This window comes from Prionailurus viverrinus, chromosome B1 (assembly GCF_022837055.1).
Source record: "Prionailurus viverrinus isolate Anna chromosome B1, UM_Priviv_1.0, whole genome shotgun sequence".
NCBI classification, from domain to species: domain Eukaryota; kingdom Metazoa; phylum Chordata; class Mammalia; order Carnivora; family Felidae; genus Prionailurus; species Prionailurus viverrinus.
In genome coordinates this window covers 124,119,216-124,131,916 of record NC_062564.1, presented here as the reverse complement: position 1 = coordinate 124,131,916, position 12,701 = coordinate 124,119,216, and the positions used below count along the sequence as shown (strand labels likewise).

General features: G+C 30.1%; 1 protein-coding gene, 1 non-coding gene and 1 pseudogene across 2 annotated transcripts in view; 1 reads left to right on the top strand and 2 right to left on the bottom strand.

Annotated features, from left to right (window-relative positions):
• STPG2 (sperm tail PG-rich repeat containing 2) overlaps window positions 1-12,701 on the bottom strand; it is a 549,400-nt gene that overhangs the window by 382,517 nt on the left and 154,182 nt on the right. The window contains exons 10-11 of the mRNA XM_047857630.1: window positions 11,238-11,398; window positions 3,988-4,080 (exon numbers count right to left, since the gene is read on the bottom strand). Coding sequence (XP_047713586.1) covers window positions 3,988-4,080; window positions 11,238-11,398 — 254 coding nt within the window. The remainder of the gene's footprint in view (window positions 1-3,987; window positions 4,081-11,237; window positions 11,399-12,701) is intronic.
• On the bottom strand, window positions 2,057-2,164 carry LOC125165003 (U6 spliceosomal RNA). The gene has a single exon (XR_007151912.1). It is a non-coding gene; the product is annotated as a U6 spliceosomal RNA (small nuclear RNA).
• Window positions 8,309-8,408, top strand: LOC125165052 (uncharacterized; annotated as a pseudogene).

The window sequence follows — 12,701 nt, the reverse complement described above, 5'->3', positions numbered from 1 at the left end:
CTTAGGCTTTGTTTCATTCCCTAGAGGCCTCTAAGGCTGTAACAATTAAAATTCAAAGTCATCTAGTTGTTTGGCAAATGTCCTCAGGGTAAAAGTGAACTTCACTGCCACTCTGGGTCCCTCCTAAATTTAGTCTTTAGCCTGTGTACTCATTTCTTTCTAATTCTTGGAAGCACTCATGAAAACATTCTGTTTCTATTTTATCTAGAATTTTGCTTGTTTGCAGAGAATAGGTCAGTCCAGGAACCAGTACATCATAATGCTATTCCAAACACATACTCACCATTAACTCATGAGTACTATTTTTATTTTTATTTTATTATTATTTTAAAATAATACATTCACAGCATAATAAAAATCAAATCATGGATGAGTCTAAAATAAACAGTAAAATTGTCCTCCTTGACCTCTCCCTGTTCTATTCCCAGAAATAATTTAACAGTAATTGGGTTTCTTAGAGATTGGGATTTTTTATTATTATTTACCACTACAAACTTAATATAAGGACTTATACTGAAATTTGTCAACTTTTGACATCTGTTGACTCTGCACACTATAAGAAATTTAGCATATTTTACTGCCTCCCAAACTTTTACCTCTTTCTTTTATTATTATTTATATTAAGTTTTCTAATATTTAGTCTTTTATTTTTATTGATATTAAAATTTAATTGATATTAAGTTTTCTAATATTTACATTTTATATTATAACTAAGATCTCTGCAATTTGTATAGATTGATCTAAAACCAATCAGTATTAAAACAGAAATTAGAATATCATATTTATTGCTTATCAAACCAACTAGTATGGCCAAACACAAAAAGAAGCAAATAAAATTCTGTCACCAAACCCCTGACTCTTGAAGATGATCCATGAATGAGCTAAAAATGCCTTCTTTATTAATTTGTTTTCACTTTATTTCATCCAGGAATTGCTTAGTTTCTATTCTTCTCTAGGTTTAGATCACTCTTCTCTCATTTCTCTCCTTATATTTTCCTGGAACATCTTTATACATGGAAATGTAGAGGTACTACACTTTCCAGGCTCTTGTGTGTCAGAACATTATTTTCTTGATTCATTTAATTGGATTTATATTGGATAAAGTCAGAATTCTACATCCAAAATTATTTCCTCTCAGAAATCCATCATTTTCTAGCTCTGAAATATTGCTAATACTACTGGGATAGTGTTTGATATCAGTATGTTTCTCATCCCTCTGTAGGTGACCCACTTACTTTTCTCTGTGGAAGATTCCAAGGTATTTTATTTCTAGTCTTCTGAAAATGCAAAACCATGTGAAAATGATTTTTGACTTTTAAAATTCATCCTTCCTGGTATTTTGTTGACTTCTCCTTATTGAAGACTGGTGTCTTTATTCAGCTTAGGAAAACCTTCTGTTGTTGTTGTTTTTTTTTTGTTTTGTTTTTTTGTTTTTTGTTTTTTTGTTTTTTTGTTTTTACCATCAAATGGTCCTAACTACTATCTTAGCATTCCACTTTTGGAATGCCTAATAAACAGATGTTTGGTTTGTTTCTAGCTTCCATTTATCATATATTCACTCTGTCTTTTTATATTAAACTAATATTATGTTGTAGTTAAAAATAACTTATTTTACTGCGACCATGTAAAAAGAAAAGAGATATATGTTCATGCCTTTCATATGAAAGCAGAAGCCTGAGTTTTTAAATATTTTTATGTGAAACTTATATAAAATTTTGAAAATCAAACAATGTGTCCTTTAAGATTGCAGTATATCCTTATATATAAATTTTAAATATGTAGGAGGTAAATTGTCTAATTTTTTTTTAAATATGGAATGCTTCAGGGATGCCTGGGTAACTAAGTCAGTTAAGCGTTCAACTTTGGCTCAGGTCATGATCTCATAGTCCGTGGGTTTGAGACCCACATTGGGCTCTGTGCTGACAGCTCAGAGCCTGGAGCCTGCTTCAGATTCTATGTCTTCTGCCCCACCCCACCCCCAATCTGCCCCTCTCCCACTTGTGTTCTCTCTCTCTCAAAAATAAATAAAAATAAACTTAAATAAATAAATAATAAATAAAATATGGAACACTTCACATATTTGCATGTCAGTCTTGTGCAGGGGGCCATGCTAATCTTCTCTGTGTCATTCCAATTTTAATTGTTATACTGCCGAAGTGAGCACTGTAATATTTTTATTTGAAAGGAAAATTATAAAACTAATCCCATTATTTCATAAATTTAAGATCAATTTTGATATGAAATTAATAATTTGGATTCTCATTACATATATATTATACACCCACAGGTTTGAAGAGTATCTCATTTGCAGAAGAGTTTCAAAAGCTAAAATATTCTATGTGATTAAACTATTCTGCTACTTGGGTAAGCAAAGTCCCACCCAATACTTTCCATTGCAAGTATGTCATCTCAAAAAATAAAAATATAAAAACAGAAGTTTCAAGATCCAGTGAGAGACCAAGGTAAAAGAGAAAAATGTAAATTAGATAACAGCAATTGGTAAGTAACTAATCTTTCTTTAGGGCACATCACCATCTTTTTTTACTACAAGCAAATTTAGCACATACATATGCATTCCTAGGGGCACCTTCAGAGATTTGAATTTTTTTCCTAGTAACTATAATATTATGATAGAAATAACTATGAATCCACTAAATATTCCTATGCTTGAAAGCTTTAAACTAGTAATAAATTACTTCTGACATACCTCACAGTGGATCCTACAATGTGTACAATGACTCACTTGAGAAACAACACAACCATAAAATTGCTCAAGATAAAGAAATGATCTATTAAAACAACACATTTATTTAACAATTATGAGAATCTCTTACATGTCAAGAAAACTGATGGATGATTTTAAACTGTCTTTTGAACTTATAGGTACAAAAACGTCATAGAACCTGATGCCAATTTTGACCTGATCTCCTACATTCAGTCAACCAATGTCTCAGAAAAAAATAAGTCTATTCCTGATGCCTCTCACCAAATTAGTCTAATTTGTATGATTTTTTAGACTTTATAACTGTATTAATTTAATGAGTTAATCAACTCTTGGCACTGTGAACCTACTATAATTTTATTTCAGCAAGCAATACTATTTCTCAAGTTTTAAAACCTGGTTGATGAGCTTGTTTCGATAATTTGTTATTAAGAATATCTTATAATGACAGTCTAATTTCTATATAGATTTATTTTAGCAATATCTATACATAGAAGTCTAACTTTTTAACTGCAAATTTCAAAATGTACTTTTAGTAAAATCAATCTGGATGAAACAGTCAAGTATTCATGTTTAAATGTCATCTGCTTTATGTATTTCAATTTACTCAATACTAGCTTTTTATAAAAAATGGAAATTTAGTTAGAAAAAAATCATAAAACACAATTTAAAATACAGATTAACATGGATTTAAAAAATCACTATAGAGTCTTAAGTTTCAAGACTGACTCAAATTTAAAAGAAAAAATTTGCACTTATAAGTAAACTGTTTTGAACCTTAAGTAGGCCTTCCACTTCATATACAACATGATTATGTTTTCCTACACATTCTAAAAACAAATGTTCTCTGACCCTACAGGAGATGTTCCATATAATCACCTCTCACAGAGCAATGCTGGACTCTGCTTAGCTTCAAGACTTTTGGTGAACTTAAAAAAATGGAAGTATCGGGGTACCTTGTTGGCTCAGTCAGTTGAGCATCTGACTCTTGATTTCAGCTCAGGTCACAATTCCAGGGTAGTAGGACAGTGCCCCACAGCACTGGGCATGAACCCTGCTTATGAGTCTCTCTCTCTCCCTCTGCCTCTCTCCCCCATTCATGCTCTCTTAAAAAAAAAAAAAAAAAGGAAGTATCATACTAGTCCAAGATGTTACCAACAGCCTACCATGTACCTCTCTCATATCCTAATATGCTGTTCATGTTATACAGTCCCTCCATGATTCCCAGATTACAAATAACTTTTGTTATAAAGGGGTCTTCTTACCATATCTGACAGTTTAGTAGGTTTTTCTGGTCTTGACAAAATAGCAGCATATCGGTTAGTCAAGTTAGGTAATTCATCAGAAACTCCACCAACCTGTGAATTCCAAAAAGCATGTTGAAAAAAGAAATAAAAAAGAGTGTATCAATGCTATTTATCAATTCAAGTGGCCCTATAAGTAATAAATTTTCAAGGAAGCCCATCAATGTTGCTCTGTCACTAAATAGAGACAGATACATATTCATTAAAAATTAATTTTAAATGTGATATAGAAGCAAAAGACTTTAAGTCAATGAGATATTAAATGGAAGAAAAAAAGAGTTGATTATATGGACCTCTAGAAAAACAAGATAGATCTACATACATCATTTAAATACATTACAAGTGAGTTATTATCTATACCATAATGTCAAATTCAAACATCAATTCTTGTTGTTTCATTATATATATATATAAGTAATATACATGTATATATACACATACATCACATACACATACACACATATATAAAGATATTTGGCCAATTATATAGTATTATTTGTTAGTACTTAATTATTAATACATGAAATAACAATATATGAACAATAACTATTTACACTGATTATGTGAAAATCCTGGATGAATAAATTTTCTGAGCAAAATCATCTACACTCTCTTAAATACTACAATTCCTAATATGCATTGAGTATGTAAATTAATAGGTTACATAAAGCTGGTAACCTAAAAATTTAATTAGCAATTAATTAATCTTTTTGATATTATATTCTTTCTGATTCATCATATAATTTAGCCATTTGTATCCATTTAATATTTTAAACTGTTAACCAATAGTAACATTCTTTGTATATACAAAGGGATGAGAATATTCTCATTTTCCCATTTTTATATACTTTACTGTTTTTATTTCAGAATCTGATATACTCGTTTAATACTTCAGAATTTGATACCTACTAGAATAGATCTCTCTGTACACTTTATGAGGAACATTAATCTACTATAAAATCTATCCCTTAAAAGATGTATCTTTTAAACTATGTGCCTCTTTACCCTAAATGCTGAAGCTGGTGCTTCTCCATTCCTTTCCTAATATTATTCCTACCTAGTCATTCAAAAGAAAATAGATTTTTATCATTTTCAAACAGAAAAATCAGTCACAAATTGTGAAATCCTTCAAATCTAGGACATCAGACCCAGCATTATTATTTTGTGTGGTTTTATATTTATTAAAGTTAAAAAATAATTTACTTTTATAATAATTTTATTATTATCATGTATATAGTGCTAGAAATTATAGCATAAAGAAGGTCAAAAGTATTTTGCAATTTTTACTGTTTATGGGTAGAAGTTCAGAAAATGAATCAGTCATTGGATGACTTTGGCTTTAGAGGGAATGATAAGTTTGCAGAAGGCCATATTTTCACAAAAATAATTTAAATCCAGATAAAATATAAGAAAATCCTATTTTTAAAGGCCTAATAGAGTCATGGATAATTCTAACTTTGAGTTGTCAGCATAGACAAGAGGGGCAAAGAGTCTAAAGAGGGTAGAACCTCTGAAAAGTGAGCTATTGCCTTGTAGGTGCTTTCTCCCTGGTAGCATTTGCTCACAACAGGCAACAGAGAATTTGAGTTTAGATCTGGCAGAGAGATGCTGTTAAAACATTGAGAAACAAGCTTATTTTGGTCTTGTGAAGCCAGAATGGCAAAATTGCAGATTTAAGAAGCTTCAAACACATGATCTCTTTCCCCATGAAGACGTTTGCCAGGGGATAAGGGATAGGGGTGATGCTAAAAATCTGAACCAAAATACTAAAAAACATATTCATTAAAGATTGCAATTCAGAATCTGACAAAGCAAGGGGTCTTGAACACATCAGGCTCACAACTGAAATCCCCAGAGAGACTACACTTAAGGAAATGAACAAACCAGAGGTAAATAAACTAAGCCCTAAAAAAACTATAATCACTAGAATTCATTATTGCTTTAAGGTGATCTCCTCTGACTTCTACCTGACTTGCAAAAGAAAGTATAAACTCTCTCAAATAGAAGGTAACACCATTTAAAGTCTCTATATTGTATACAATATCTGGCATTTTATTAACACTTCGTGAGCATGCCAAAAGACCGACATTTATGATCAAAACTCAAGACAAAAAAATAACAGAAAATAACAACAGACAATAGATGATCCAGATGTTGGAGTTAGTACACAAAACTTTAAAATAGCTATAATTAATGTGTTCAAGAAAACAGAAAAAAAAATGGAAAATAATAGTTAAAACATGAAGAATTTCTCCTAAAAGTGAAATCTTTAGAATGGTTTAAATATAATTCACTCTAGAACTGAAAAATAGAATATCTGAAATTAAGAATTTAGGTCAATTTAATAACATTTGAAACACAGTTTTTTTAAAGAAAGATTAATGAATTGAAAGATATGTCTGCAGAACATATCTAAACTGAAGCACTAAGAGAAAAAATGGAGAATAATACATAGGGATTATAAGAGATGTTTGAGGCATAATGAATAGGTGTAACATATATATTAATTAGAGCCCCAAAAATATAGGTAGGAAAGAATGTGACAGAAGAAATATATAAAGATATAACAATCAAAAATTATTTAAAAGTGATTAAAGACATCAACCCAGAGGCTCTGCAAACTTCAGGCAAATAAATATAAAGAAAATCACACTTTTGACACATCAAAGACATAGGCCAAAAAAAAGGGGGGGAGGGGGATCAATTGCTTTCAAGGGGGAACAATAAGTTTGACAATGTACTTTTCAACAGAAATTACAAAAGACCTAAAACAATGGAATAACATATTTAAAGTGCTGGGAGAAAATAACTACCAACCTAAAAATCCAACCCCCCAAAATTAAAAATGGCAAAATAAAGACATGTTCAGACAAAAGTATACAATAATTCATCAACAGACCTTGACCAAAAGAAGCAATAGAGAGAGTTTTTCAGGAAGAAGAAAAATAATGTGATATAGAAAAACAGAAATGTAGAAAGAAACAAAACACAACAGAGAGGGTAAATATTTGGGTAAATATGAATAAATATTAACTGTACAGAACAATAATATTCAAAGAATTTAAAATATATGTAAACTTAAAATGTATGACAATAATTAAACAAAAATAGGAGGTAGGAAAATGGAGCTAAAATGTTCTAAGATAGCATTATTGGAAAAGTGGTAAAAATAATCCTTTTTATTAAAGTACAAAAAGTAAAAGATGCATATTGTAATTTTGGTGGCAACCACTAAAACACTATAAAACAATACATAACTAAAAATGTTATGGAAATAGATGAAATCGAATAATACAAAATATTTGATTAATTCAAAAGAGGTGAGGTAAGAAAAAATCCTAAAACAAGTGAGCCAATAGAATATATGAAACAGTTTGGTTTCTATACACACAAATCTATCAGCAATCATATTAAGTGAATTAATTGTGCAGTTAAACACAGTTTATCAGACTGGATTTTTAAAACTCAGGTTTAGGGTGTATTTTTCACTCTTGACTATAGTTTATTAAATTTTATGTAAACTAAAACAGTTTGGGTTATACCTATAGGTAGTTTTTAATCGTCAGTAACAGTAACAAAAGTTATTAAGTTCTTACTATGTGCCAGGACTTATTTAAAGTATTTTACAAGTATTTATTCATTTAGTATTCATAATAATGCTTTAAGGTGTGTACTATTATGATCTCCATCTTACTAAGAATTTAAACAACTTGCACAAAGTCAGTGACAGAAGAAAATATACCCAAGTAGTCTTGAGTACTCTGACACCAGAGATCATGCTCATAATCACTGCGCTATACTGTCTCAGCATATGCAGTGGAGAATAAAGATTATAATGAGAGCCTTTTAAAAATTTCTTGCAAGTAATAATTTTCATAACTCTTAAATCTAAATGTCAGATTACTTAGAATAATGAACTTCTAGTACATTTTAAATAAAATACAACAAAAATATTCTAAAAACTACTAATGTTCATAAGGCACTAAAAATACACTTAAATCAGCAGCTAAACATGGTTAAGATAGTAAATTTAATGTTATACGTTTTTTACATTAGAATATATATAAAATAAAATTTTGTAATAATTCATGAACTTCTCACTTTGTAAAACTTTAATTTTTGTTTAAATAAGAAAAACCTTCATTCACTTTTATTTTTCTTTAATGCCTACAAATCTTCAGCATCTCTTGGAGATTACCGTAATGATTTACAGCTGTTCTTTCATTACAATGAGATCTATTTCAGCTACATCTGAAGCTTTTAACTAATTTAAGGCACTAGAGTGATAACTTTGGCAGCACATACACTAAAACTGGAACATCACAGAGAAGATTAGCACCCTGTGCAAAAATGACATGCAAATTTAATTTCACTTCATTTTTAAAAAGTGTTGTAAAGCACTAGGATATTCTTACATTACCACCATAAATATCTTAGGATTCATTCCTATAAACCATGTGTGTTCCACTCTTTCTGGAATAAAAATACTTTTCCTGATAGGAACGACAAATCCAATTCAGCAGTTCAGTGGCTCTACTATCCGTATATTATCCCTACAGAGTTCTTATCTTTCTAGCTACTCTTTTTGGCCAAACTTATACACTTATAAACTTATACAAACTAATTTTAATTTTCCATAGTATTTTTTACAATAAATTGTCTTTCTCTTTAAGCTTCTTTAATTATAGTTCTATGCCTCTTTTATTCATTTATTCAATTATAATTTCCTGAGTGTCAACTATAGGACAGACACCATGTTTCCTGTGTTCTGTACATGTCCTTTTATGATTTGACAACTATGTTCTAACTTCCCCAATGTTTAACTTCTATTTACTTTCTATCTGTAAAATATCTATTTGTTCTATCTCTATATTTTGTACCCTAAATGTTAGCTATTTTTACTTTTCCATATGTACATTCTTTTAAACTTTCTCAAATTCTTTAGGAAAGAGAAAGAATAAATAATAAATATATACACATATATTAAAATGTCCTTTTAAAATGTACTCGTAAAATTTTAATGTGAATCAAAACTGCATTGTCAGAATTTTACTCATGAGATTTTCTTCCTGTCAATCCTTACAGGCTAGTTTTACTCTTAAGAGTCTCTGATCTTAAGAATATTTCTTGTTTCCTGATGATCATTTTGAAACAGGGATAATCTAAATTCCTTGTACATACCTAACAATGTCCAGAATCTCTTGTTTGACAATTCTAAACTGTAAAATAATATGATCACTATTTGTGAAATGATTCTTCCCTTCTATTCAATTAGTTCTCCTTTATTTAGTCAAAATTAAACTAGAGTATGTGTTCTTCCCATAGCTTCCTCTACCTTATGTGAAAGTAAATTATCAGTAAATCAAAAACATGTAAGATGGTCTGCTTTCAGTAAGATGAGAAATACAACAATAGCCTTTTATATTTACTCACATAGTTATCATCTTTGATACTCTGTATTACTTTATATAGACCCAGATTCCATCTTCCATCTGGTAATATTTTCCTCTGCCTGGAAGACTTTAACATTTCTTATACTGCAGGTCTTTGAAGGATGACTATTTCAGCTTGTGTATAGATACATATATATGTATTCACACACACACACACACACACACACACACACACACACACATATATTTCATATATTTCACATATTCCAAGTGTTTTAATTTTTGAAAGATGTTTTAACCTGCTATAGAATTATAGTTTGACAACTGTTTTCTTTTAATACTTAAAAATGTTGCACTATGTCTTCTGACTTACATCATTTCCCACAAGACATATGCTCCCATTGATAACTTTGCCCCTCAATACTATATATCCTTTTTCTCCGGCTGCTTTTAAGAATTTTTTTTAACCATTCTAGTCAATTTGGTGATAATATGCCTTTGCATAGTTTCCTTAATGTCTTCTGCTGCAAGTTTGTTGAGCTTCATGGATATGTCAGTTTTTATAAAGCTCCAATCAACATTTGGAAATTTTCAGTCATCATTCCTTAAAATATTATTGTATGACCCCATACTCCTTCCCTTCCTTCAAGGACTCTAATTACACAAATATTAAGCCACTTCAAATTGTCTCATAGTTTACTAATACTTTATTCACTACTTTTGTCTTTTTTCTCACTGTGTTTCATTTCAGACAGTTTCTATCAGTGTCTTCAGGTTCACTAATCTTTTCTTCTAAACCTCCTATACTGTTGTTAATGAGAGTGTACTTTTTAAAAATATTATACTTGCCATCTCTGGAACTTCAATTTGTGTCTTTTTATTTGTGCCATTTCTCTACTCAATTTACTCAATCTTTCTTCTACCTTTTGAATGTGAAATGTAGTTATAATAACTGTTTAATTTCTTTGTCTACTATTTCTACCATCTGTGTAACTTCTTGTCTTTTACTATTGGTTTGTTCCCTGATTCTAGGTTATGTTTTCCTGCTTACTTGCATACCTATTTTTTTTATTGGATATCACACTCTGTGAATTTTATTTTCTTGGACACTGAATATTTTTTAATTCCTATGAATTTCCTTGAGATTTGTTTTGGGATACAGATGTCCAGTAAGGAATAAATATATATAAAAGATGAAACACTTGGAGAAAAAATATAAACTATCATTCACAGGTGGCATAATGTGCTTGAGGAAACTTTTTTCAAAACTAATAATAAATTAGTAGAATTAATAATTTAATTTAGCAAGCCACATGGGTCATTGGTAAAGCAATCTTCAATAAAGATTATAATATTTTTTATACCTATAACAGAAAGCTAAACAATGAAAATATTTAAAAGGTACCATTTACAATAGAATTTAAAAACATGAAACACTAAATACAAAGGAAGAAATCTAATAAAGATGGGTAAAACTTGTACACAAAAATCATAAAGCCACAAAGAGCATGTAAAGGAAACTTAAATTACTCTCCGAAAATAGTGGAGCAATTTTAAAATGAAGATAAATATTTAAACAAATACACATTACATCCATAAAGAAATAAAGAATATGATCCATTTTTAAAAAAGAAATTACAAACATAGTTGCAAACCGAATTAATGTTTATTCTTATGTCATAAGTTACCATATAAAAATGATTTCAATAATAATAGTATAGCTTAAAATAATGGGGAAAATATGTCACATGTAATTGTTATAAACCCTAAGTCTTGGCATTAGATATAAAGAATATTATTTTGGTATTCACAAATTACCTGATAATCGGCAGGACCAGGAGAAGTAAAAGCTTCTTTCTGAACCAGCAAGAGAGTCCGAGGAACAGAAGAACCAAATGCACTTTTCTTTTTTTTCTTCAAGTAGGTATTGCTAATGTTGTCAATCATAGTATTGTTTAGGATGTTATAAAACCCAGGACCTAAAATCATGAGGAATATCATATGTAAGAATAAATATGCTTTTAATTCTTTTAAACTGAATAACTTTAAATAAAGTAATTTTTTGAAAGAACTCACATATTACTAGCAAGAATGTAAAATGGTATGACATTTTGAGAAACAATTTTTCAAGTTCTCATAAAACCAAACATGTACTTAATATATGATCCAGAATTTCTAACCTCAGGTATTTTCCCAAGAAAAATGAAAACAACCCAAATGTCCATCAGCTAGCGAAAAAAAAAAGTTCTATACTCAAACAATAAAATACTACCCAGCAATAAAAACAAATATAAATACAACAATATGAATGGACATTAAAAACACGATCCCAAGTCAAAGAAGATAGACACAAAATCCTGAATAACGTATGTTCCATTTATATGAAATTCCAGAAAATGCAATATCATAGTGACAGTAACAGTAGCCTGGAGAAGGTGGAGATTAACTGCAGAGGGGAAAGAGAAAACATTTTTAAAATGATGGAAATGTTATAAAACTTAATTGTAGTGGTGATTACCCGACCACATACATTTACCAAACCGCATCATACTTTACACTTAAAATGAATTATTTTAGGGGTGCCTGGATGGCTCAGTCGGTTAAGCGCCCGACTTCAGCTCAGGTCACGATCTCGCGGTCCGTAAGTTCGAGCCCGCGTCAGGCTCTGGGCTGATGGCTCAGAGCCTGGAGCCTGCTTCCAATTCTGTGTCTCCCTCTCTCTCTGCCCCTCCCCCATTCATGCTCTGTCTCTCTCTGTCCCCAAAATAAATAAACGTTAAAAAAAAATTTTTTTAATGAATTATTTTATGTGTAAATTATATCTCAATAAAGGAGAAAGGAAGGAAAGGAAAGGAAAGGAGAAAGAACAAACGAAAGAAAGGAATTCTTGATGCCAAAAAATATTGAAAAGTTGATGTAGCAACATTAAAAATCAATTTGGGAGAAAAAATCACCTATCATCCAGTATTCCTATCACAGCAGTTATTTTATTTTTGCCTTTTACCTTTCAGGACATATTTATAGCCAGAAATATTTTCTACAGTGGAAATCTGAGTAAATAACATCTTTTTCAATCAAAATAATACAAACTTTCTATGTCATTGGAAAAAGCTTTATCAAAACATTAAAATATTTGAAAAAAATATTTGTATATGTTTTATAATTCAGTGATTTTAAAACATCAGTTCCAGGAAGCAGCAATATCCATAAAATGCAATATATACTTGAAAGGACATTTAACCTGGTTGTATTCATGTTACCTGAATTCTTCTAAATTAGCTC